The following is a 22,572-nucleotide window of genomic DNA, read 5'->3' on the forward strand; positions in this document are numbered from 1 at the left end:
AAATAAAAGGGTCTTTAGCTGTTTTTTATAAGTGTCCAGACTGTCAACGCTGCCTAAGGATGAAGGAAGATCATTCCAAAGTCGAGCTGCAACAGTCTGAAAGGAGCGACCAGCTCGACTTTTATACCTGATCTTTGGAACTTGTAGAAGGTTGCTTTCACATCCGGGTGACAGGAGGCTTTAGAAAGTGGGTCTATAATCATTTTCTCTTGCTTTTCAGGGATTCCTTAGTAACACAATCCCAAAACAAGTGTTTCAAAACAAGTCCTGCAAGAAAAAAAGGAACGTTCTGTTTCACATCATCCTTTCACTGATTAGATTAACACTTAATGAACCCCTCTACGAGATGCTGTGTTGCTTCATGAACTTGTTTCTTCCTGTTGTCGTTATTCTGTCCCTCGCAGAAGGAAGTCAGGAACACTCTGACTTGTCGAGTGCTTTGGCTCAGATCCGTGACATCACTGCAGCCGTAGACCTGACCGTTTACAAGTACGAGCGATCTCAGGAGCTGCAGGAAGTGCTCGCCAGGCTTGAAACCAAGAGTTTTGCCAAGCTTAAAAACGGCAAGGTGTTCCGTAAACAGGACCTGCACAGCAAACACAGAGAGCTGCAGCACAAAGGCTTGGTCTACTGGAAGACTGCGACAGGACGTCTGAAAGGTGTGAATGTCCTCGTGCATGCTTCAAGATGTTCCGTCAGAGAAAACTGTTCTATATGTTTGTGTAACGTCTCATTTGCAGATACGTTAGCTCTTCTGCTAACGGACGTCCTGGTTTTCCTACAAGAGAAAGACCAGCGCTTCATATTTGCTTCTGTGGTGAGCATCAACCTGAACACTGCCTTCAAATTACACATGTAGGGCTTTCCAGCGTGTAAACATCCTGTTTTGGTGGGGTTTACTCCCTCAGGACCAGAAGCCTCCAGTAATTCCCCTGCAGAAACTCATTGTTAGAGAAGTAGCCAATGAGGAAAAAGGAATGTTCCTGATCTCTGCGTCCTCCCTGGGCCCGGAGATGTATGAAGTTCACACCACTACCAAAGAGGAAAGAAATGCATGGATGAGACACATCCGACAGGCTGTGGAGAGGTGTGTGTGCGTGTGTGTGTGTGTGTCAGGTTAATGAATGTTGATGTTCGTGTCATTAATCATCTACGCTGCTGAACCACATGGCAGCTGTCCCGAGGAGGAGGAAGAGGAGGAGCGATGCGCGGAGACCGAGGAAGCCAGGCAAGCTGCAGAAGTGAGAGTTCAGACTATCAACAAGTTCCAGGGTAAGAAACGTGACCGCGTGCCTCCATCTTTGATCCAGTCAAACAGAAATCCTCTTACATAAAGAGTTTTCCGTTTGATTTCAGAGAAATTGTTTGGCCAGGACCAGCGAATCTGCCACAGCCTGGAAGAAAAGTTGCATCTCTATGCTGAGCTGACAGAGCTAACCCTCCGTCCATCAGAACCTGTCTCGCATCGCCACCTGCTGGTGCAACCTGCTCAGTACATAGACAGTGAGACGCCACATCAGGCAGCGTCGCTGCTCACAGATGCTCTCAGAGAAGGTGAGACAGCTGCTGCGTCAGCCACAGCGCATACAAACGTGACGATACATGATTTAATTATAGATCCTAGTCTCTCTCTTCAGAAATGTTAAGCTCCAAAAAGATAAATGTGTGAAGATGATTCCTTTTTTTTATAAATATGTCTTCTCCACAGCTGAGAACCTGATCGCGATTCTTCAGGCTCGTGGCGACTTTACTGTCCAGAACCAGAACTCTCCTCCTGTCCAAGTTCCCGAGTGCTGCAGCTACAACAGCCGTGGCAGCAGCATTCAGGGTTCTCCTTCTGAGCGTGAGCCACTGATTCACTGTTTAAGTTCCAACATTCAGTCCTTTTGGATGTTGTGAATTTCACATGTACGCCTCTTGTTTCCCGATCAGCTGATTATCTGAGCACACTCAGCATGAGCTCCGCCTCTCTCGGGTCAGACGGCGAGTTAGCCGGGTTGGATGTTTCATGGAGTTCAGCAGTGGAGCTCAGGAGAGGAGACGCCAAAGGGACGATGCTAAAGGTTCATTAGCTTTAGTCTCATAAGAGAAATTCACATCAAAAACACGTGTTTGTTTTATAATAACAGAGAAATTTAATTTTTTATTTAAGGTGGCAGAAAGTGTCCAGAGTCTGACTCAGCTTTTATATAGCCTACAGGTGAGATGAAAAAACATGTCCGTTAATTTGAGAGGGTGCTCGCTGCAGAACTACAAAGGCGGAGCTGCACCAGAGTCAGCCCCGCCCACTCACGCAAACTCAGCCTAGCCCACTGACTTCTTCTGTTTTTGTTTTTCAATTTTATCACAAGCTAACCTGACCCACATGAGTTACGGCTGTTACTAGCTTACAAATGTTAATGCTATGTTCTATGCTCCAGTTAATCAAGAGAACTTGCTACCTGACAAAGCCTGAATAAATCCCGAAATGAAAAGGTTTCTTTTAGCAAATACCTGCAAACAGCCGCTCCAACAAAAGCGTCCTATACAGCGTTTAAGGCTATGGTGTGGGCTCTGGTGGTCCAGTGGCAAGATCGTCTGACTTAAGTTTAGCGTTTCCCTCAGCTGATGGTGGTTCGACTCTCCGTGGGGTCGGCAGCAATCTATTTAGCCCGCTGAAACATTTAATTTGTTTATATTTTAGTTGTAATGTTTATTTTCTGCAAAATATTTATGTCTCTAAAAGTTCTTTGAATTTGGTCGTTCCTAAACAGCATTTTAGTTGAAACTCTGCTCACAAATGGACTCACACTGGCTAAATAAACAAATAAATAAAAAACAAACACATTAGTCATTATATTGTAAACGGTATACCAATAAATAGTTGTAAACATAGTACTGGCAAGTGTAGCTAGAAAAGAAGAAAAAGGGTTTTAAACTACCTGGTACTGCCGCTACCGGGAGGCGAACCTGCCGAAATCTACGTCAGTCTGACTCTACAACCACTTCACCACTACATCTGCTAACATGCAGGTGGCGTCACGTGTAATTGTGCCATCCAGTGTGTTTTTGTAGATGGGATGTATGGTTTATTGGCGGTGTCTCAGTAGAAGTCATTTCAGAAATAATTTGTCAGAAAATTCACAGAATATCCAGATTTGAGAACAAGACCAGACCCGCTTCGGAGGAGGAGACAAAACTGAAGCTGAGATGGGAGGAAAATGTGTGAATGAGGCCAAAAATGGCTTTGGCGTGTTTCTTATGAGGAAATGACAATATGACATGATAAAATGTTCCAAAAGTTAAATTTTTAATTATATGGAACCTTTACAAAAACTGTTCAATTAACCTCTCAACTCCGTCCTCAATCTCACATTTTAGATGATATTAGCTGTAACACCCTCTATGGTTCCAGAATGCTATCAAGTCTGACAACTGGAAGGAATTGGACTGACTCTGATGGAATGGGCGGGGCTGACTCAGGAATGGGTGGGGCTGACTCAGGAATGGGCGGGGCTGACTCTTAATTGGACTGACTCTGATGGAATGGGCGGGGCTGACTCAGGAATGGGTGGGGCTGACTCAGGAATGGGCGGGGCTGACTCTTAATTGGACTGACTCTGATGGAATGGGTGGGGCTGACTCAGGAATGGGTGGGGCTGACTCAGGAATGGGTGGGGCTGACTCAGGAATGGGTGGGGCTGACGCAGGAATGGGCGGGGCTGACTCTTAATTGGACTGACTCTGATGGAATGGGCGGGGCTGACTCAGGAATGGGTGGGGCTGACTCAGGAATGGGCGGGGCTGACTCTTAATTGGACTGACTCTGATGGAATGGGCGGGGTTGACTCAGGAATGGGTGGGGCTGACTCAGGAATGGGCGGGACTGACTCTTAATTGGACTGACTCCGATGATATGGGTGGGGCTGACTCAGGAATGGGCGGGACTGACTCTTAATTGGACTGACTCCGATGATATGGGTGGGGCTGACTCAGGAATGGGCGGGGCTGACTCTTAATTGGACTGACTCTGATGGAATGGGCGGGGCTGACTCAGGAATGGGTGGGGCTGACTCAGGAATGGGCGGGACTGACTCTTAATTGGACTGACTCCGATGATATGGGTGGGGCTGACTCAGGAATGGGCGGGGCTGACTCTGGTGCAGCTCCACTTTTGTGGTTCTGCAGCGAGCACCACTTGGTTAATTTAGAAATTAAATTCACAAAAGCTTTATTGATCATATAGGGAAAGACAAACTACTATTACTACTACTACTACTACTACTACTACTACTACTACTACAACTACTAATAATATCTTAATACTATTGCACATTTTTATAGCGCTTTTTAAAATTCCTGATCTCCAAATAATTATAATTTCTTAAAGATCTGAATTACCATTAAATCCTGAACAAATGACGAGTATTAGAAAAGTTGAATTGTGCTTTTCAGTATTGCAAAAAAACAAAACAACCAAAAACGTTATTTAGATCAATAATTACTTCAAAAGCAACATTTAACATGTTATTTCACTGAGTATGATAATAAGTCTTATTTAATATTAAGGTCATAATAAAACTGAGGAATAATGATAAAATTTTTTATTCAAACATCCTCATATTTGTTAGAATTTAGTTGTTTAGTAGATTTTTCTCCTTCAGGATATTAAGGCCCTAAAGTGTGCTCCACTAAGAAGTTGGACTGCAAACCAGAGGGTTAATTATTTAGATATCTCTTAGGTATTTCTTTTTGTTCTTTCAAAATAAAGTGCTGTTTGTACATTTTTTGCCTCAATTTAGACTCTATATCGTCCAACATGAATTACATTCCCAAATATTATTTGTCATTTGTTTGAAAACTAATATTGAAATTAGAAAACCGTTTCTTATTAAACCCAACCTTTTATGCGGTGATGATCATCATCCTGCTGTTTGATCGGCGTCTCCGGGTGTTTGCAGGCAGCTGTGACCCTCCAGGATAGCTACTACGAAGTCCACAAACTTCTTCTCCAGGAACGAGAGAGACCTGCGCTTCGGAGCTTCGCCTCCCTCCAAAGCAGCCTGGTTTGTTCAAGTCGACGTTTATCTGTTGTGAAAACATCAGCCGGTGAACACATGACTTCTAGACCGTTAACTTGTAATGTGGTAGGTTTTTTATGCCGTGTTTCGTTAGGGAAGTCAGGTCAAGTCTCAAATGTGTCTTCAGGAACTGGAGAAGCAGAGGAGTAACGACAGGATGAAAGAGGAAAAAAAGAGTTTGGAGAGGAGGAAAGAGGACGTGGACGAGGTGCAGAAGCTCCAGACGAAACTGAAACATGAGCAGCAGCGCTGGGAAAAAGAGTGTGTAGCCCGAGAGAAACAACAAGTGAGTCTCAGGCTTTTAAAAACCGTAGACTGTATTTATAAAGGGGCGGAGCCTTCGTCACGTCACCTGTAGGTCTCTGAAGAGCTGACCTGAAGCCAGATGAGCGGCATTTTATGCACCCGTTGGTTTCTCTGCATTTCAATAAAAAAAAATACAAGGAATAAAATCAAACTAAACAAAACATTATAATCAGATACTTTCAGATAATGGTAAAAGGCCTGCATTTGATATAGCGCCTTCTAGACTCCTGGAACCGCCCAAGGCGCTTTACAACCCAGTCAGTCATTCACCCATTCACACACACATTCACACACTGGTGGGGATGAGCTACCATGTAGCCACAGCTGCCCTGGGGTGCACTGACAGAGGCGAGGCTGCCGAGCACTGGCGCCACCGGTCCCTCCGCCCTCCACCAGCAGGCAACGTGGGTTAAGTGTCTTGCCCAAGGACCCAACGGCAGCGACAGACTGAGCGGGGCTCGAACCTGCAACCTTCCGATTACGGAGCGAGTGCTTACCTCCTGTGCCACCGTCGCCCCGCTAACAGCTAACCTGTTCCTGTTCAGTCCCTGCCCCTGTGCCCTGTAAAGGACATCGACTGTTCTTTAAAAGGCATTTAATACAAACCTTTCAAGTTATTTCTTTGTTATGATTATTTTTCCAAACAATGCTAAACTAATTTTCTCATAAAATGAATAAAACTGAAGTTATTTTAGTCAAATCCAAGCTAAATGTGATGGAAACATTAAATTCTGTTGTTTGAATTGAAGTGAAAAGTGTAAAAACAGAAATAACATCTTCCTGATTTTAACGGGGTTTCCTGCTGGTGGTGGTCGTAGGCACTGGTGGCACCAGTGCTCGGCAGACTCGCCCCACTGTGCCCCAGGGCAGCTGTAGCCACAATGTAGCTCACCACCACCACCAGGGTGTGAATGGGTGAATGACTGGGTTGTAAAGCGCCTTGGGAGGTCCCAGGACTCCAGAAGGTGCTAAATATCAAATACAGGCCATTTACTGATGTATTAAATCATTTTTATGGATTTTTTTCTCATGAAAGTTGAGTTTTGCTTTACTATTGAATAACTAGTAAGTTATGCTTTGCTGCTGACATTATTAAGGTTGGAGGTTTAGTTTGTTGTTTCTCCGCTGGTCTGATGGCTGTGCTAAACACACAGAAGAGACTCAAGACAACTTTAGTCCCCGAGGGGCAATTCGAGACAGCATTGTGAAGCAGCCGGCACTAAAATCTCTAAATCCTAAAAACCCAACCCATTTACACATTCATGTCTTATCCTCACATGTGAATGATCAACAGTGAGTAAACCTTTGGCTCACACACACACACACACACACACACACACAGTAATGTGTCTATAGTTACATTGTGATTTCTTAGTAAATATTCTATTTGGCGAGAGATAAACTTTATTGTATTTATCTAGTGAATATATAATTAAACGGGTAAACTAGTAGTAGCACATCCAACGTCAAGGAAACAAAAAGTTATTATCAGGAGAGAGAGAATGTTTAAGTGGTTAGCAGCAGTGTGCTAGACGATGGCCCCCTCCATGAGGCCACCACAGCTCAGCAGAACATCGTTGTAGCTTCTTCTGGGGAGAAAAACACTTAGAGAGAAAATAAAGTTAACAGCTGAAATAGTACAGTTAAAGAGCAGATTGTAGAATAAAGCAGTAGAGTGTGGAAAGTGGTCAGTGTGTCCTCCAGCAGTCTGTCACCCAGAATATTTTACTGAGGATGTTTTTCTGAAACCAGGTCTGTATAGCCGAGGTCGCCCCATCTTCCTGGAAGCACGTCTTCATCCACCTGCAGCTGCTGATCAAAGCTGGCAGATACGGGGATCCGTGCTGCAACCGGATCAGTTAATCTGCGTTTTTTTAGTAGAACATGTTTGCCAAAAAGATTTGTGCAATAATCAGATTTTTATTTTACTTCCACAAAATTAATTTTACATTAGATATTACAGAAAATGGGGGTGGCTTGCCAACAAATTACAAATCCGCCCCTCGTTGATTACAAGTCAGGGTGACGCGCTGGCTGCTTCCAGGCGAGCAACGTGTTGGAGAGCCCTGATCTAAAGGAATGAATTACAAAAAAATCACCCCCCTCAGAGTTGTTGTGACTGATAACTAGACCTATTAAACTGAAAATGGGTTTCTGAACCAGGCTGTAAACAGGTTTATTTCTGGTGAGAAGTTGACATTTTTAACATGGGATTCTATGGGAACTTGCTCCTTTCTGGTTCCAGCCTCTAGTGGACGATGGGGGAACTGCAAAGGATGTCACTCTGTGGCTTGACTTTTGGCAGGTGAAGTTTCCCCTTGGTAAAAACAAAGGTTTGTGGTTTAATTTGCGTCACTTCTAGGAAAAAATAAGAAAAAAACTTGACTTTTAAAAACAGTAACAGGTGGTTAGAGATGATTGGGCAGATATCAGTAACTAAAGATAAAGGAAAGGATGTTGCGCAATTACAAAACTGTTCCTGAGACTCTGTGATGTTAACGGTAGCAGACCTGCACTCCAAAAACCTATTTTATTTTAAAGGGACTTTAAGGACTTTTGAATTTTTATGCTCGAGATTGCCCCCTCAGGCCAAAAGTGTAACGCCAGCTTCAATAGTAGGCTCGTGCGCATGCTGTACGTGCACACTCCTTAATGAAAATAGCGGCTGAGACAGTCCCTTGTGTGTGTGTGTGTGTGTGTGTGTGTGTGTGTGTGTGTGTGTGTGTGGCCCGGAGGACAGAGGGCAGGAGAACGCGCAGCTAATTAATTAAATAATTTGGTTCTGTACCTTTCTCTTCAGCACAGCCGACAAAGGTTTATGATGGGTCAGTCCTCCTGCATGCTCAGATCATTCCCTTCCCTTGCTTGAAAAATTGTTCCAAAATGAAAGTTGAACCCACATCTTTTTTATCTGTGAATTCAATGCCGTTCGGCGAGTCTCAAATAAAAATTTGGGCGTCTTACTGTAAAAAAATATACCATTAATGTAAAAAAGAAACTCTAAATAAACTATGTTCACATCCAGAATCAAACCCAGGTCTTCTGCATGAGAGTCCGACGTTTTACTAGGTGAGCTAAAGCGCCAGTGACGTCCTCAGTATCTGTAACGTTTATATCCTTGATGACAGCTGAAACAACGTCAAACCAAAGAACGGTTCGGAGTGAAAATGGCTGTTTTGTTGCTAATTAGCAGGAAATATCTAGAAGAAAGTTCTACAGAAAGTAGCTAAGGGTCCTCAGAAATGTAGCTAGCTTTGTCACTAGGCGTTAGGAACAGCGACAAAGTGGCACTGCCTCTCTCTCTGCTGCTAAAGCTACGGATAGCAAATGCTACGGGCGATGCCTGAGCGTGAACGCGCATGAAGCAGCCTGCTCGACCCGAGCATCTCTCTTTTTCTGTGATTTTACAGAAAAACAGGCAATCACAGTAAAAATGCCAGGGCTCATTCTACAGGACCAGGGCATTGCAGGAGAATGTATGAAGAAGACATTTATTATTTCTATACATGTTTTGGCTGTCAAACCTCCATATAGCCCCTTTAAAGTTGTTTATTTTAGCTTTGTGTGGTTATTTCTGACCGTCCAGCTTGTTGTTGTGGATCAGGGTTTTTCACGTCTTTAGCCTCTCATTCTTCTGCTTTCAGACCGAGCAGGAGAACCTGCTGGAGCACCGAGAGCAGCAGTGCCTCCTGGAGGCGGAGCGGCTTCGCTGTGAGCGGGAGGTGCTGGAGGCCCAGCTGCTGGAGTATCAGCAGAACCTGGACCGGCTGAAGGAGGGTCAGAAGGGTGTGGAGAGGGAGAAGGAGAAGATCCAAGTCCAACAGAGGCTGCTCCAGGGCTGGAGGCACAGCCGCCAGAGCAGCCTGCCCGTCTCAATACCACTGGATGGATACAAGGTCACTATAAACAAAACGGAAACGGTTGTTCATCATCCTTCGTTTATTTATTCATGCTTCCAATCAAGCTAGCCCAAAGTGCTGAACGCTAAAAGCATGAAGCACAAAAAGGTCAAAGTAGAGATTAAGTTAAAGTTTAAGTCCCATTAGTTGTCACACACACTGATGTGTGTGCGAAATTTGTTCTCCGCATTTGACCCATCCCCTGGGGGAGCGCTGAGCTGCAGACACGGCCGCGCTCGGGAACCGTTTGGTGGTTTAACCCCCCAATCCAACCCCTTAATGCTGAGTGTCAAGCAGGGAGGCATTAGGTCCCATTTTTTCAAAGTCTTTGGTATGACCCGACCAGGAATCGAACCCTGATCTCCCGGTCTCAGGGCGGACACTCTACCACTAGGCCACTGAGCTGGTTGTAAAAGACTAAAACGAGTAAAACCAGAATAAAACCTAATCTACGGGTTTCCAGCTCGTAGTCCACGGTCTCAGATTTGAAGGGTCCGATCTTCATCCCGACCGTTTCACACACGGATGCGAACCGCTCCAGCCAGCTGCTGGACTGAACAAAGGCAAAACAGACTCCGGGTTTTCCTAGAGAACATCGACTTGATGAATGTCGCGGCTGAAAGCGACACGAGCAGGCTGCAGCATGAATGTGTGCGTCCATCTTCAGAGTGAGCATCCCCTCTGCTTTGGTTCCAGGTGTCCAATCACAGCCGCTCAGGAAGCCTGGATGGAAACTGTTCAGTGTACAAGAAGGAAGCCGCCCTGTTTTCCTCCTCGCAGCAGAACCACCTCCACCAGCCCGCAGACTACCAGAACCAGAACCAGCATGTTCTCAGCACGCAGGGTAAGACCCCGCTGCACGGCTCCAGCCACGCCGCCAACCCCACCCTCAGCGCCAGCCTCTTCAACAGCCTCAACACTCTGCTGAGCCAGTCGCCTCTGTACGGTACCAACCACAGCTGTCCCCGCGCCCCGGCAGAACCCGTCCTCCCGTTCAGCGGCGGCGGCGGCGTCTCGGCCCAGACGCAGAGGAGCAACAGCAGTAAGACCAACAGAGACCAGACGCTTCCTTTTTCTTTAAAACATGATCTGAGTTTTGTTTTTATCCTTCTAGAAGACCTCAACCTGCTGCAGGACGCCCAATCTTCCAGCTTCTGGAGGTCAGAGGTCACAAGTCACAGACTTACCAAGGAACACAACTCTCCGTCTCTGATGCCCCTCCTGCCGCCTCAGGCTTACCTCTCCCTCGAAGGACAAACCAGAGAAGAGGTTGGAGAGGAGAACATTGTTTACCTCTGAGACTCGATAACTGGACACCGAGTCCCTCCGTCGCGTCGTGCGCGTTTGTTTTCATCGACAGGATAACGTTACGTTTGGATAAAAGCCCCGTCTGGACCGCGTCGCACACAGGCGGTCTATCCATGTGCCTTAACAGCCCCATCACACTAGCGTGCCTTTCTTATTTCAGTTCGTCCTGCTACTAAAATCCTTGTTGCACTTGCTTGAAGGGAAAAAGGTACATTTGTGTTAAAAACACTTCAGCCTTATAAAGAAATTAGGACAAAATACCGTTGGAGCACTTAAAACCTCTGAGAAGAGAATCGAGCGTCGCCCCGGATGACGTATTCAGGTTATTTTTTGCTGTATTTAAATAGACGGAAAGCTTTTGAAACACAGAAATATACTGATATTAGTGTTTATATATATTTAATATATGTTTATTTTTATGAAAAGGCTAATTATGCACACAATGATGTAAAATTTAATCTACCTGCCGTTATTAATCTCTAAAATGCCAAAAATCCCTCTGATGCTGTTACTGATGTGAGACGATGGTTTCTGTTTGATGCACTGCCAGCTGGAATATTTCGTTAGTCTTGACTTGTGATCACGTGACTTTAATGTGCTGTATTGTTATTTTTAATATTATTATTGTGTATATAAATATACTGTTGCTGAGCAGTTTTTGTCTCGTTTCGAATCTATGAATCCATCTGAGTTCCTGTTGCGTTACAACCTCCCCTCCCTTCACTTCCTGCACACAAACTTCTGTTCATCATCGACTCGGGAGGCTTCTCGTCAGTTTTTGCTGTTAGTGACCGGAGATCGACTTTAGTGCTTCAGCTGAGATGAGGACCGGCCGATTCAGGACTCGCCTGCTTTGGTTGTGTCTCGTATTCTCTAGAGGTCAGAGTGAGTGCCGTAGTCCTGATGGTAAGTTGGATTTTAAAGTCATTTAAAACTTCTTCCTGTGCTTTTGCGTCACTTTTTAAAAATGTGCGCCAGGATCTCTGCCGCTGACACCAAGCATCAGTCATTTGGAGGCTTTTAGTGACGAGCAGAGCCTCGTGGTGAGCTGGCTGGGGAGCCGCGGAGCCTCGGAGAGCGACGGTACTGAGCTCCAGATCAGCCGCGCCGACAGGGACAACATTGTTTACAGTGTGAGTGTCACAAGAAGGGCTTTGCTGTCAAAAATGTGATCACCCCTCAAGCTTCACACAAAATTTGTAAGAATTTGAGTTTAATTTCATTGAAATATGTAAATGAACTCCCTCAGTTAGCGGTGGCGTTTTAGCGGATGTAAAAGCAGCTTACTGACAAAATTTATGTTTATTTATTTAGCAGACGCTTTTATCCAAAGTGACTTACAGTTTATAACCTATAGGGCGTGTTGTGATCTGTGGGGGGAGCCGGTGGAAACCCACGCATGCATGGGGAGAACACGCAACTCCACGCAGAAAGGCCAAGCCGAGTTTCGAACCTGCAACCTTTGCGCTGCGAGGCAACAGTGCTAACCACTGCGCCACCGTGCAGCCCAGCATTTAAAACCTCATCCGTTTCTTTCTCTGAAATAAACATTTTGAACAAACATCTAGAGAACCCGCAGCAGCAGCTAAATATTTCACATGCAGGTGAAACTCAAAGGGTGCAAAAGTCCATTTGTGTCAGTAATCCAGGTTAGACTGAGAGACCATCTAAAGGCTCAGGGACCTTTTGCAGGTGCTTAGGATTAATTGGCTGACCAGAGTGTGACACGTTGAGTCTAGAATATTGAACCTTTACGTAATATTTTGACTTTGGGGTTTTCATCAGCTGTAAACCGTAATCATCACAGTGAAAACCAACAAAGGCTTGAAATATCTGGCTTTGACTGGAATGAGTCATGTCTTAGTTTCATGTTTTAAGCTGAATTACTCATAAATGAACTTTCGCACCATATTCTACATTTTTGAGTGTCACTGTGCGGCTCGTCAGGCAAAGAAAAGTCTGATTTTTTTTCTTGTGAAATTTCCTGCAGACTTTTGAAAACAATGAGACATAACTTTGGCTAAAATAGCAGCAAACTTGCACATCTTATCTTAATCTACTGTCCTAGTAAACATTACGGGTAACACTTTACAATAATGGTCCCTTTATTAATGTTACTTAGTGCATTAATAAACTATTACAGTAAGAACATTCTCCCTCTGCTGATAATAACGTTTTGCTGTCCTTGACGTTGGATGTGCTACTACTAGTTTACCCGTTTAATTATAGATCCACTAGGATAAATACAATAAAGTTTATCTCTCACAAAATAGAATATTTACTAAGAAATCACAATGTAACCATAGACACACTACTTGGTGTGTGTGTGTGTGTGTGTGTGTGTGTGTGTGCGTGCGTGCGTGTGTGCGTGCGTGTGTGTGTGTGTGTGCCTGCTCTGTCTTCTCCATCCCCAGTGAGTCGTGGAGGATGGCTGCTTATACTGAGCCAGGATTCTTTGGAGGTTTCTACCTGTTAAAAGGGAGTTTTCCTCTCCACAGTCGCTACATGCTTGCTTAGTATGAGGATTGCTGTAAAGTCACTGACACTAGTCAGTGACTCGATGCAATTTGCTGGGTTCCTTATATAGGAAACATTATTTCTGATTGGCTTAATGAACTGACCTGAATTGGAATGTTTATTATGTGAAGTGCCTTGAGACGACTCTTGTCGTGATTTGGCGCTTTATAAATAAAATTGAATTGAATTGAATTGAACGTCAATGTTAAGAATAAGATATCGCCCCAACCCTTTGTTCTAACCTCAAGATTAGAATGTTAGTCCTTTTGTTTATTAATGCTTAATAATGCACTAACATTGATAAATGGAACATTCCAAATAATAATAATGATGACTTAATTCCCCGTTCTAAAAGCAGATTTTAAAACACACTAAATTTAACCTGAACATTTCATAACTTATGCAGTTCTTTAATTATTTTTGGAGTAAATGTTTAATTTAGACCGTTTTTTGGTTAATCCAGGGGAGTGTGAGTGTATCGGCAGGAGCCTCGGGTGAATACAAGTGGACGTGGTTTTCTGATTTGCCTCTGGAGTGCACCGATCACTCAGTCAGGATACGAACTTTGTGTAATCAAACCAGCTCGAGTTCTTGGAGCAGCTGGAAAACCAACTATGGTGAGGCCTTATTTATTCATTTATTTAATTTAATTTTATCCCTAACTGGTTTAAGACACAAAGGAAACATGCATATTTTGTATGTGCGCTGTCACCGGTTGCAGCATCTCCTACATAAGCAGGGTTTAGCTCTCCATCACGTATTCTTACACAAATGTCTCTCAACGATCCGTTGCTTTAACAACAAACACTTGGTGCAATAACTAAAACCAAAGTCTTAGCTTTTACGTCACCGCCAGCTCTCAGGATTTGTCTCATTGCACTTCCTCTCATGAACATCCGTCATGCATGCTGCTTCTTAACTTTTAGGGGTCGAGGCAAAAACTGCGACGCAGGTATTTCCTAATCGAGAGTTTCTAAAGGAAGGCGACACCGTCATGTTCTGCTGTGTCCCAAAAGAGGGAGTCAATATCACAAGGATCACCTTCGGTGTCCACCAGTACCCTCTTCTGAGCGTTGGAGCCCGAGTCAAAGCTGTTTCTGTAAAACATCTGACCATCCCAACGACTCTTGTCAAGGCATGGAGTCTCACTTGCAGCGACTCAACGGGCGAGAAAGTTCATTCCATGAAGTTTATCAGCTGTGAGTTAAAATATGACACATTTCCTGTCTTTTAATTCTGTTCAGAAAGTGTTTCATGTGAGTAACCGTCTCCAACCCACAGTTCCTCCTCAGAAGCCCAGGAACATCACTTGTGCAACATCAGACATGAAAACTGTGAACTGCAGCTGGGATTCGGGCAGGAAACGAGCCCCGTCTGACCGCAACACGCAAACATATGTACTCCACATCGAGTAAGCATGTACAGCACACACACACACACACACACTACCTATAATCCTGGAGACATGGATGCTTTTACCTGGTCCACTTTGTTTGGTTTTCACAGTGAATGGTTCAGCGGGGCGATACATTCCCAGGATTAGAGGTTGCAGACATTACAGAGAGGTGTGTTTGATGCTTACTAAGTATGACTTTTATATTTTTAAAAACCCAGAAACTCACATCAAGCTCCCATCAAATGCAAGTCGTCGCTTTGCTCTTTCCCAGCTGTGCCACGGCTGCAGGAATACCGCATCCGCGTGGTGGTAAAGGACCAGCTGGGAGAGGAGATGGAGATCTACAACTTCAACATCTCTGACAGAGGTCGTTAAACGTTTGAACAGACTAACAGAGTATGGCTGCACAACTTCTTTATGAGCTTTTATCTAATGCATCTCTAGTGCTTCCTGTGTTGGCCTGGGACAGAGTAAACCCTGGAGTGACGGACGTCAGCTTGTCCTGGAGTGTTCAAGGGAACTTGACTCAAACCGGCCTCCTCTGTCAGGCTGAAATCCTTTCAGACAGCACCAGAGAGGTAATTCTGCTGAGCCAAAAACCAAACACCTAAACTATCTTATTCTCTTTAACCTCAAGTATTTTTGCACCAGCTGATCTGCAAAAGTGTGAGCGGCCTCTGCAGGACCAAACTAGAGCATTTACATCCCAGCACGCGTTACTCTGCAAGGGCCCGCTGCTCTGTTAGTGGCAGACTCTGGGGAGGATGGACACAGCCCGTAGTTTTCTCAACAGGTAAATCAGGATGTGGTCAAATCCAAAGTCAGTGAAGTTTGATGTCAAAACCTACAAATAAACCCGGGAATGAACTAAACTACTGATGGTGTTGCTCCTCAGACTCTTTGGTGACCTTGGACCTATGGAGAAGAATACAACATCTGTCCAACTCCAACGGCCGTCAGGTTTCCCTGTCATGGAGCCCGGTAAGTTTAGCCTTTTTTCCAACACAAATAATCAGAATTGCGGAAGCTTAGGTCTGCCACCAGCAAAATAAAATCACAGCAACATCATGCTTTATCGAGATCATTTTATTGTTCAACAAGTGTTCTTCTTTTCCTGTTTGTGCAGTATGCTATCATGTTTTTACAGCATAATTATATTTGTAAATAAGTACATCGTTTGAACAATAAAATAATAATGTCATAATGTGATAACTTCTTAGCCTAGAAATCTAGACAAATCTTAGCAGTAGCTAAAGATTTAGCTCTGCAGGTCCATCTAGCCGTGCTCTGTTGAGCCTCAGCTGGTCTACCATTGGCCCAAACAATTTCTGGCCCAGCCAATCACAGCAGACAGTGGAACTTGATTTGTTTACCTCAGCTGTCTGTGGAGGACTCTGAAGACGTGTGGACATTCGTGGTGCTGGTGTCAGGTTTCCTGCTCATTGGCCTTGGAGGCTTCCTGGCTTACCGGAAAATTAACGAGCTGTCGAGGAATATTGGCCTGATCCCGGAGCTCAGAGATGGATTGCACCGCGCTGTGAACTCACAGACTCACATAATTGTCTAGATGAATCGTAAGCTTGGGACTTTGGCGGAGATTCATTCTTTGGCACAAAAGATGGATGCCATCAAGGAGAGAGAGGACGAATCAGCACGGATTGGGATAGTTTAATGTCCATTATTGGGATTCTGAGAGGTTGAGGACCAACAAACTGTAAGACAGAGAGGAAATTATCTCTGTCTGGCCCCAAAACAATTTCTAATCGGAATCTGGCGTCCTTGAGCCTGCAAGGCTCCAACGAAAACTCCCCCCTCAGAAGATATGCGGAACGTGCCGTCGCTATGGCAACTCAACTCTGTCTCCTTTCCCAGCCTGGGCGGGACTGCGGGAAGGCTGCTGAAACGTTCCAGGGTCAGTGCAACCCTCCAACCCTCAATTCCCCTCCCCCTATCCACACTGAGGTGACATGTGCTGCTTATCATGGCTGCAGGAGCTGAAGTGTGGATAGTCCCAACCCACCACCCCACCTAGTGGACACATGTTGTGTTGTCTGAAATCTGTTGCATATCTGTCTGAGGTGTTTGTTTGCAGAGCAAAGCTGCCCTCCCGGTGGAGGGTAACTCTGAAGTGCCTTTTTTCCCTCCACCTGAACCAATCCTCATGTAACCCTCTGATCTCTATTAAGGTAGCGCGACTCAGGGTTGCGAATGACCACAGTCACCAATTCTTGTCATGTGTCTTGCCCATCTCTGAATCTCTGGATTGTGTGTACTGAAACTCTAATTTCCCTCTGGCATTAATAAAGTATTGATTGATTGATAGAACAATAAAATTGCTCTTATTCTATTTTGCATGGATGGCAGCCCCACACTTCCGTACAGGATCCAAAATTTTTGCTTTCAGGAGAATTTTTCCTTCAACCCTCAGTAATTCGGTTTATTGTCAGCATATTTTTGGTAAAGCATCTGAAGTTACCATCCAAAGCTACAACCTCACCTGGTCTCAGGACGGCCAGGTCTCAACAGAACTGAAGGATGGTGGACAGAACCAGGCGGAGGTCTTTGTTGGTTCTGGTAGGTGTGACATCTCTGTTCAAGCCGAACCTTCGACCGGCTTCTCCCTCCCTGCCACCATCACCATCCCACCAAACGGCGACACAGGTGAATCTGATGCATTTTTATATCTGCAGAGCACGTTTAATGACAGCTAGTGACAACTTCTAGTAGCTAAAATGTGAAGGAAAAGCTAGGTCACAATCTAGTGATGTCTCTGTGCCATTCCTGCTATGGATTTAAAATTTATTTCTATAATTTTTTAGGTTTCTGTTCATTAACACTCACATGAATTACATTTGGGTCAAAGTTTGACCCAGAAATTTTACTGAATGTCCGATATTCCTGACTGTCAAGGCATTGTGCCATTAAAAAGGCGAGTGGGCGGCAACGCGGCCGGTGAATTTTATTTGTCGTGGAACGAGCAGAGCTCCGTCACCTGTGGTTATACTGTAGAGTGGTGCATTCTGGGAAACACGGCACCCTGTACTGTTCAGTGGAAGAAGGCACCAGAGGGAAACAGCACTTTATTCCTGCCTGCTAGTGAGCTTTACTTTTATTTTACACTTTAGATTATCTTCATTTTTTTCCTCAGACATTTATTATTCTATTTATTATTTCTTTATTTTTAGGTCATTTCACAGCTGGCTGCAGGTATACATTTAATGTCTATGGATGCTCAGAAAATGGACACACGCTACTGGAAATACAAACTGGATACTCACAGGAGCTCAGTGAGTCTTATTTGAGGGTTTATTTATTACATTTTAATTGTTTATTTTATATATATATTGTTAAATTATTCAATCTTATGTATTTAAAATTACATTATTTTATATATTGACATTATATATTGTATTTTTTATGATATTTATCAGATTTATGTTATTGTTTTTTCTTTTATTTCTTATATTTAATTATGATCTGTAAACATTTGTGTTTTTAGTTTATGATTTGTTTATCTCAGATTGAATTTCTATAGCAAGTATGGAAAAAAGTTTAGGGTACAAAACTGTACAAAGATTTCTGTTACTGATTACTAAACGATCATCTGTATGACTTTTATTATTATTATAATTCATTGACATTTGAATGTAAAAATCTGAAAGTTTAAATTTTTAATTAATCACTCTTCCTTGTGTCATTTTGTCATTTTCAAAACATTTGTAAGAAATCTTAGTAGTCCTGGTAGTTTTCCCCCCAAACAAGAGTGACTGAAACATGGACTCCATTTGAAGCAGCGTTGTTTTATGCCCCGTTTCAAGTTTGTTTTTTCTGGAAATAGTTTTTTCTTGTAACGTTAAAGGTCCAAACATCTGGACCGCGTTGAACATGTATGACTATTATCTATTCAGGTGAAATCTGTAAATAAAACCACGTTAACCAGACGTTAATCTGACTTTTTGGTGTAATTCTAGCTGATCTAATCTCCATCTCCACAGGTCATGTACAATCCCCCAGTCTGATCAAGCCTGTTTACATTACATCTTCATCTGTGACTCTGGAGTGGCGTTATGATGAAGATGATCCAGTTCAGCCAGCGTTCATCACCGGTTACCTGGTTACGCTGCAGGAAACGGGGTCTGATGCTCAGACTGGTCAGGCTGCAAGTGAGTGCAAAGTTGCTGATTGATGACCGCCCAGACCCCGCGAGGAAAGTTGACCATTGAGCAGGGTTGATGGTTTATCCCTTGAGGTCCATGTGGCAGGAGTGAGGAGTGAGCACCACCTCACCCCTGCCACGTGGACCTCAAGGGATAAACCATCAATCCTGCTCAATGGTCAACTTTCCTCGCGGGGTCACACCCATTAGGACAGGGAGGGTTAAATAAAATTTATATTTTGCACCCAGATTTGTTCAACGTGTCAGTGGGAGACCCCCGTCAGAGGTCTGTGACCATCGAGGGTCTGCAGCAGCAGCAGGAATACACCTGCTCTGTGAGCGCTCTGACTAAAGAGGGGCCTGGACACCCTGCAAGCATTACAGTCAGAACCAGAACCAACTGTAAGCTTTGTAACATGCCTCTAACACACACACACACACACACACACACATGCATGTTTTGACCACCTGGTTGCACACACAGCTCTTCTTGTTTCCTTCGGTAGACTTGTCTCACTCGGTGAAGATTCTGACTCCCATCTTACTCCTGCTCGGCTGCGCCATTCTCCTGTGGCCACAGCGGAAAATGTGAGTGGTGTGTTTTTCATGCTGTCACTAGAATTTGGATTATTTTTATTAAACAAGACTATCTGGAGTCTGTGTGTTCCCTACAGGCTAAAGAACATACTGAAGGAGGTCTATACTTATCCAGTGGGAATGAACATTAAAACTCCTGAGTTTGACAGCTTCCTGCGTGAGGTAAGGATAAATTCATTCACTTTCAGGTTACAGTATGAGTACTTACAGGATGAGCACAAGGTTATTACCCTGTCTGTAGGCGGATGAGTACCTAGGAACACGTCAGGCTGAAATGGTTTCATCCTGTCTCACATCATGTAATCTGAACAAATCAGAGCTCAATGGATGATGACCAGCAAAGAAGGATGCTACCATGAAAGTGGACCTAGAATTGAAAACCACATTACCGTATTGTTGTTGAGTATGGGCAGCTTGGGGTGTCTAATGTAGCATAAGTCTGTGCTGTCTCTAAACTGCTTTCCCACTAATGACTAATGTTTGAAATGGGCACAGAGAAACGGATCATTTGAGAAAAGCTGGTTTAACACATCGTAAGCTTAGGCACCCTCTTAAATTAGCACGTTCCTACAGTATATACATGTCGATGGTTCCTACCCACTTCAGCATTGGCAGTACATACGTTGGTCACGCCAATGCTAACCATGGAGGAACAATGATAGCCCAAGGTACTGCTATTGCTATCCTGAGCTACTGCACTCCCGAACCCAAGATACTGCTAATGCTAGCCTGAGCTACTGCTATTACTACCCTGAGCTAATGCTACTGCTAGCCCAAGCTACTGCTATTGTTATTCTGAGCTACTTCACTCCCAAGACACTGCTAATGCTAGCCCAAGCTACTGCTTTAGCTATCTTGAGCTACTGTACTCCCTAACCCAAGATACTGCTAATGCTAGCCTGAGCTACTGCTACTACTACCCTGAGCTAATGCTAATGCTAGCCCGAGCTACTGCAATCCCTGAGCTGCTGCTAATGCTAACCTGAGCTACCGTTATCATTATCCCAACCCGGTCTTGATTTTGATTCTTGATCATAGATGCAGTACTTTGAGTTTATGTTGCAAAAAAAGCTAAAAATCTTTTAAAACCCCAACAGATTACAAACTTGTTCTTTAGAAAACCTTTTGCATTTTATTTTAGATTCGCAAATGTGACATTGGTCTGCATTTCCACAGATGGACCAGAAGCTGCAGGCTCAGAAGGTGGAGGAATGCATGAGCTGTGAAATTGAAATCTTGAATAACAAACCTGAGATGACCAAGCTGAAGGTTCCAGACCTCACAGACTTTCTGAGATGTCCTGATTCCCAGTCGTCTCCTCCATCGCGTTCCTGTCTGCCAGTAGAAACAGAATATCGTCCACAGGTGGCCATGATGGTCAGCGATTGTCCAACCCAGCAGCAAGCGACAGACATCAGGGACAGGAGCTGCTTAAGCACCATGGCCGAACATCACTCTGAGCATCATGAGGTCACATTAGGTCAAACAAGCCTAGAGCCCTCAGACCTTCAGCAGGAATCATGTGTCATCATCTATGGTTATATATCAAAGACTTGATGAGTGTAGCTAAGCTAAAACCACAAACATGTCTTGTGTTTAACTTTTCATTTTCAAGTGAAACCGTAAATACCACAGAAGCTACAACAGGCTTCCCTAAGCTTGTAGCCAAACTCAAACAGTCCCAACCATGCTTTGGTGTCTTCTGGAAGAATTTGTTTGCAGAAGCACCAGATCACTAGATAGTGGGAAGATTATAAAAATTGCTGAAGGAAGTAGACCTTCGTATCTACAGGATGTAACAGGGACCAGTGACGGGTATGACAGTCATGGCGCAAGACTATCTGAAAATGTTATGAAGCTATTTTTGGTGAAAGGGTGAAAAGTTAATCTATTTTACCAAAAAAATAAACATTTGGTATTTAGATCTTATGACATTTAAAATTGTTTACTTACAGGAAATAAAGATGTTATTATAGGAAAATGCTAAACTTGATCTTTTTTCTAGGATTTATGATCCAGAAAAGACAAAAACAAAATGAGCGTCTAGGAGAAAAGTATTTGGATTTCCCACTAAACAGTTTTTGTTGCTTTTCTTCTGACAGTAAAGATAAAATACCATTTCCTCTGTTGACAACTTCAGCTTAGCCTTAGTTTCACTGAAACTCCCGTTGCATGCTGCAACACGTCGCTGTGCTCCAGGTTTCTGATGCGCTGAACCAGTTTATTTTGCAGCTCAAGCACATTTGTATTCATTTTTTACATAAACCAACTTTTATTCCTTCCAGCCATTACACCATTGTATTTGTTCAACTTCAAGTGACGTTACATCAGAACCTGTTAGTAATGCAAGTTGGATTTCTCTCAGATTGCTGTAGATAAATGCTGCATATGTTTTAAATAATAAACTTCACAAAAGTTTCATATTTGCATGTAAACATCAGTGGCTATCTACCGGTTAGTCCTTTGCAGTTTCAAGTGCTGAAACTTGACTTTTGGGTAGAAACGGTGATAGCGGTGCACATTCTGCACAACTAAAACATTCATCTCCCACATTAGATTACGGCGCTGTCTACATTGAGTGCTTGCTTCCCACACCAAACCTTCTGTCAGGAATCTTGGCGTGACCTTTGACCCAGCTCTCACCCTGGATTCTCATGCCAGTTCTCTTGTTCGCTCTTCCTTCTTCCATCTCAGGAACGTTGCTAAGCTGAGTCCCATTCTGTCCCGCTCTGAACTTGAGACAGTTCTCCACACCTTCATCTCCTCACGCTTAGACTATTGTAACTCTCTTTTCACGTGTCTGAGCAGAACCTCCCTGAACCGTCTACAGGTGGTTCAGAACGCCTGTGCTCGGCTTCTGACCAAGTCCTCCAAACACACCCACATCACCCCGCTTCTCCTCCAGCTTCACTGGCTGCCAGTCAACTTCAGGGTTCATTTCAAGATCCTGGTTCTGGTCTATAGGGCCTTACATGGACAAGCACCATCTTACATTGGTGATCTTCTTAGTCCCTACACCCCCAGCAGGTCCCTGAGGTCCAGTGATCAAAGCCTACTGGTTGTGCAGCACCAGACTAAAGGTCAAAGGTGACAGATCATCTGCTGCTGTGGCCCCCAGACTCTGGACCTCTCTCCCCCTGAGCCTGAGATCAGTGGACTCAGTGGTCTCCTTTAAAAAGCAGCTGAAGACTCACTTGTTCAAGCTGGCTTTTGTATGACCTTCTTCACCTCTCTCTCTTTATTCCGCTCTCCCCACCTATTCCACCTTCCTCAGGATCCACTGGTTTCCCTCTTTCCTGTTCACTCTCTCTCTTTCTTAACATTTTTTTAATC

The 22,572-nt window shown here is 44.0% G+C and overlaps 2 protein-coding genes across 8 annotated transcripts in view; both read left to right on the top strand.

Annotated features, from left to right (window-relative positions):
- LOC107394273 (rho guanine nucleotide exchange factor 28) overlaps positions 1–11,227 on the top strand; it is a 66,229-nt gene extending 55,002 nt beyond the window's left edge. For all 7 annotated transcript variants that reach the window (XM_070546203.1, XM_070546207.1, XM_070546206.1 and 4 more), the window contains 13 exons: positions 405–659; positions 741–817; positions 909–1,087; positions 1,175–1,272; positions 1,357–1,554; positions 1,709–1,843; positions 1,933–2,063; positions 2,153–2,200; positions 4,941–5,045; positions 5,188–5,346; positions 9,011–9,262; positions 9,962–10,307; positions 10,380–11,227. In XM_070546203.1, the coding sequence (XP_070402304.1) occupies positions 405–659; positions 741–817; positions 909–1,087; positions 1,175–1,272; positions 1,357–1,554; positions 1,709–1,843; positions 1,933–2,063; positions 2,153–2,200; positions 4,941–5,045; positions 5,188–5,346; positions 9,011–9,262; positions 9,962–10,307; positions 10,380–10,564 (2,168 nt within the window). In that variant the 3' untranslated portion in view covers positions 10,565–11,227. The remainder of the gene's footprint in view (positions 1–404; positions 660–740; positions 818–908; positions 1,088–1,174; positions 1,273–1,356; positions 1,555–1,708; positions 1,844–1,932; positions 2,064–2,152; positions 2,201–4,940; positions 5,046–5,187; positions 5,347–9,010; positions 9,263–9,961; positions 10,308–10,379) is intronic.
- A 112-nt stretch (positions 11,228–11,339) lies between these two features.
- On the top strand, positions 11,340–21,657 carry osmr (oncostatin M receptor). Its single transcript, XM_015973156.3, has 17 exons — positions 11,340–11,479; positions 11,552–11,706; positions 13,554–13,707; positions 14,017–14,289; positions 14,372–14,501; positions 14,705–14,853; positions 14,931–15,064; positions 15,138–15,279; positions 15,382–15,467; positions 16,934–17,147; positions 17,397–17,582; positions 17,672–17,773; positions 18,482–18,649; positions 18,892–19,044; positions 19,149–19,230; positions 19,317–19,401; positions 20,416–21,657. The coding sequence occupies exons 1-17, from the start codon at positions 11,395–11,397 to the stop codon at positions 20,794–20,796; spliced, it is 2,679 nt and encodes an 892-aa protein (XP_015828642.3). The 5' UTR covers positions 11,340–11,394; the 3' UTR covers positions 20,797–21,657.
- Positions 21,658–22,572: the final 915 nt, after the last annotated feature.

Source organism: Nothobranchius furzeri, chromosome 17 (assembly GCF_043380555.1).
Source record: "Nothobranchius furzeri strain GRZ-AD chromosome 17, NfurGRZ-RIMD1, whole genome shotgun sequence".
Classification (NCBI taxonomy): Eukaryota; Metazoa; Chordata; class Actinopteri; order Cyprinodontiformes; family Nothobranchiidae; genus Nothobranchius; species Nothobranchius furzeri.

Coding starts and splice junctions, on each gene's coding strand:
- osmr (XM_015973156.3), top strand. CDS start 11,395: ATGAGGACCGGCCGATTCAGGACTCGCCTGCTTTGGTTGTGTCTCGTA. Junction 14,290..14,371: donor TTCCATGAAGTTTATCAGCT/GTGAGTTAAAAT, acceptor TCCAACCCACAG/TTCCTCCTCAGAAGCCCAGG. Junction 15,065..15,137: donor TTTCAGACAGCACCAGAGAG/GTAATTCTGCTG, acceptor TTTTTGCACCAG/CTGATCTGCAAAAGTGTGAG.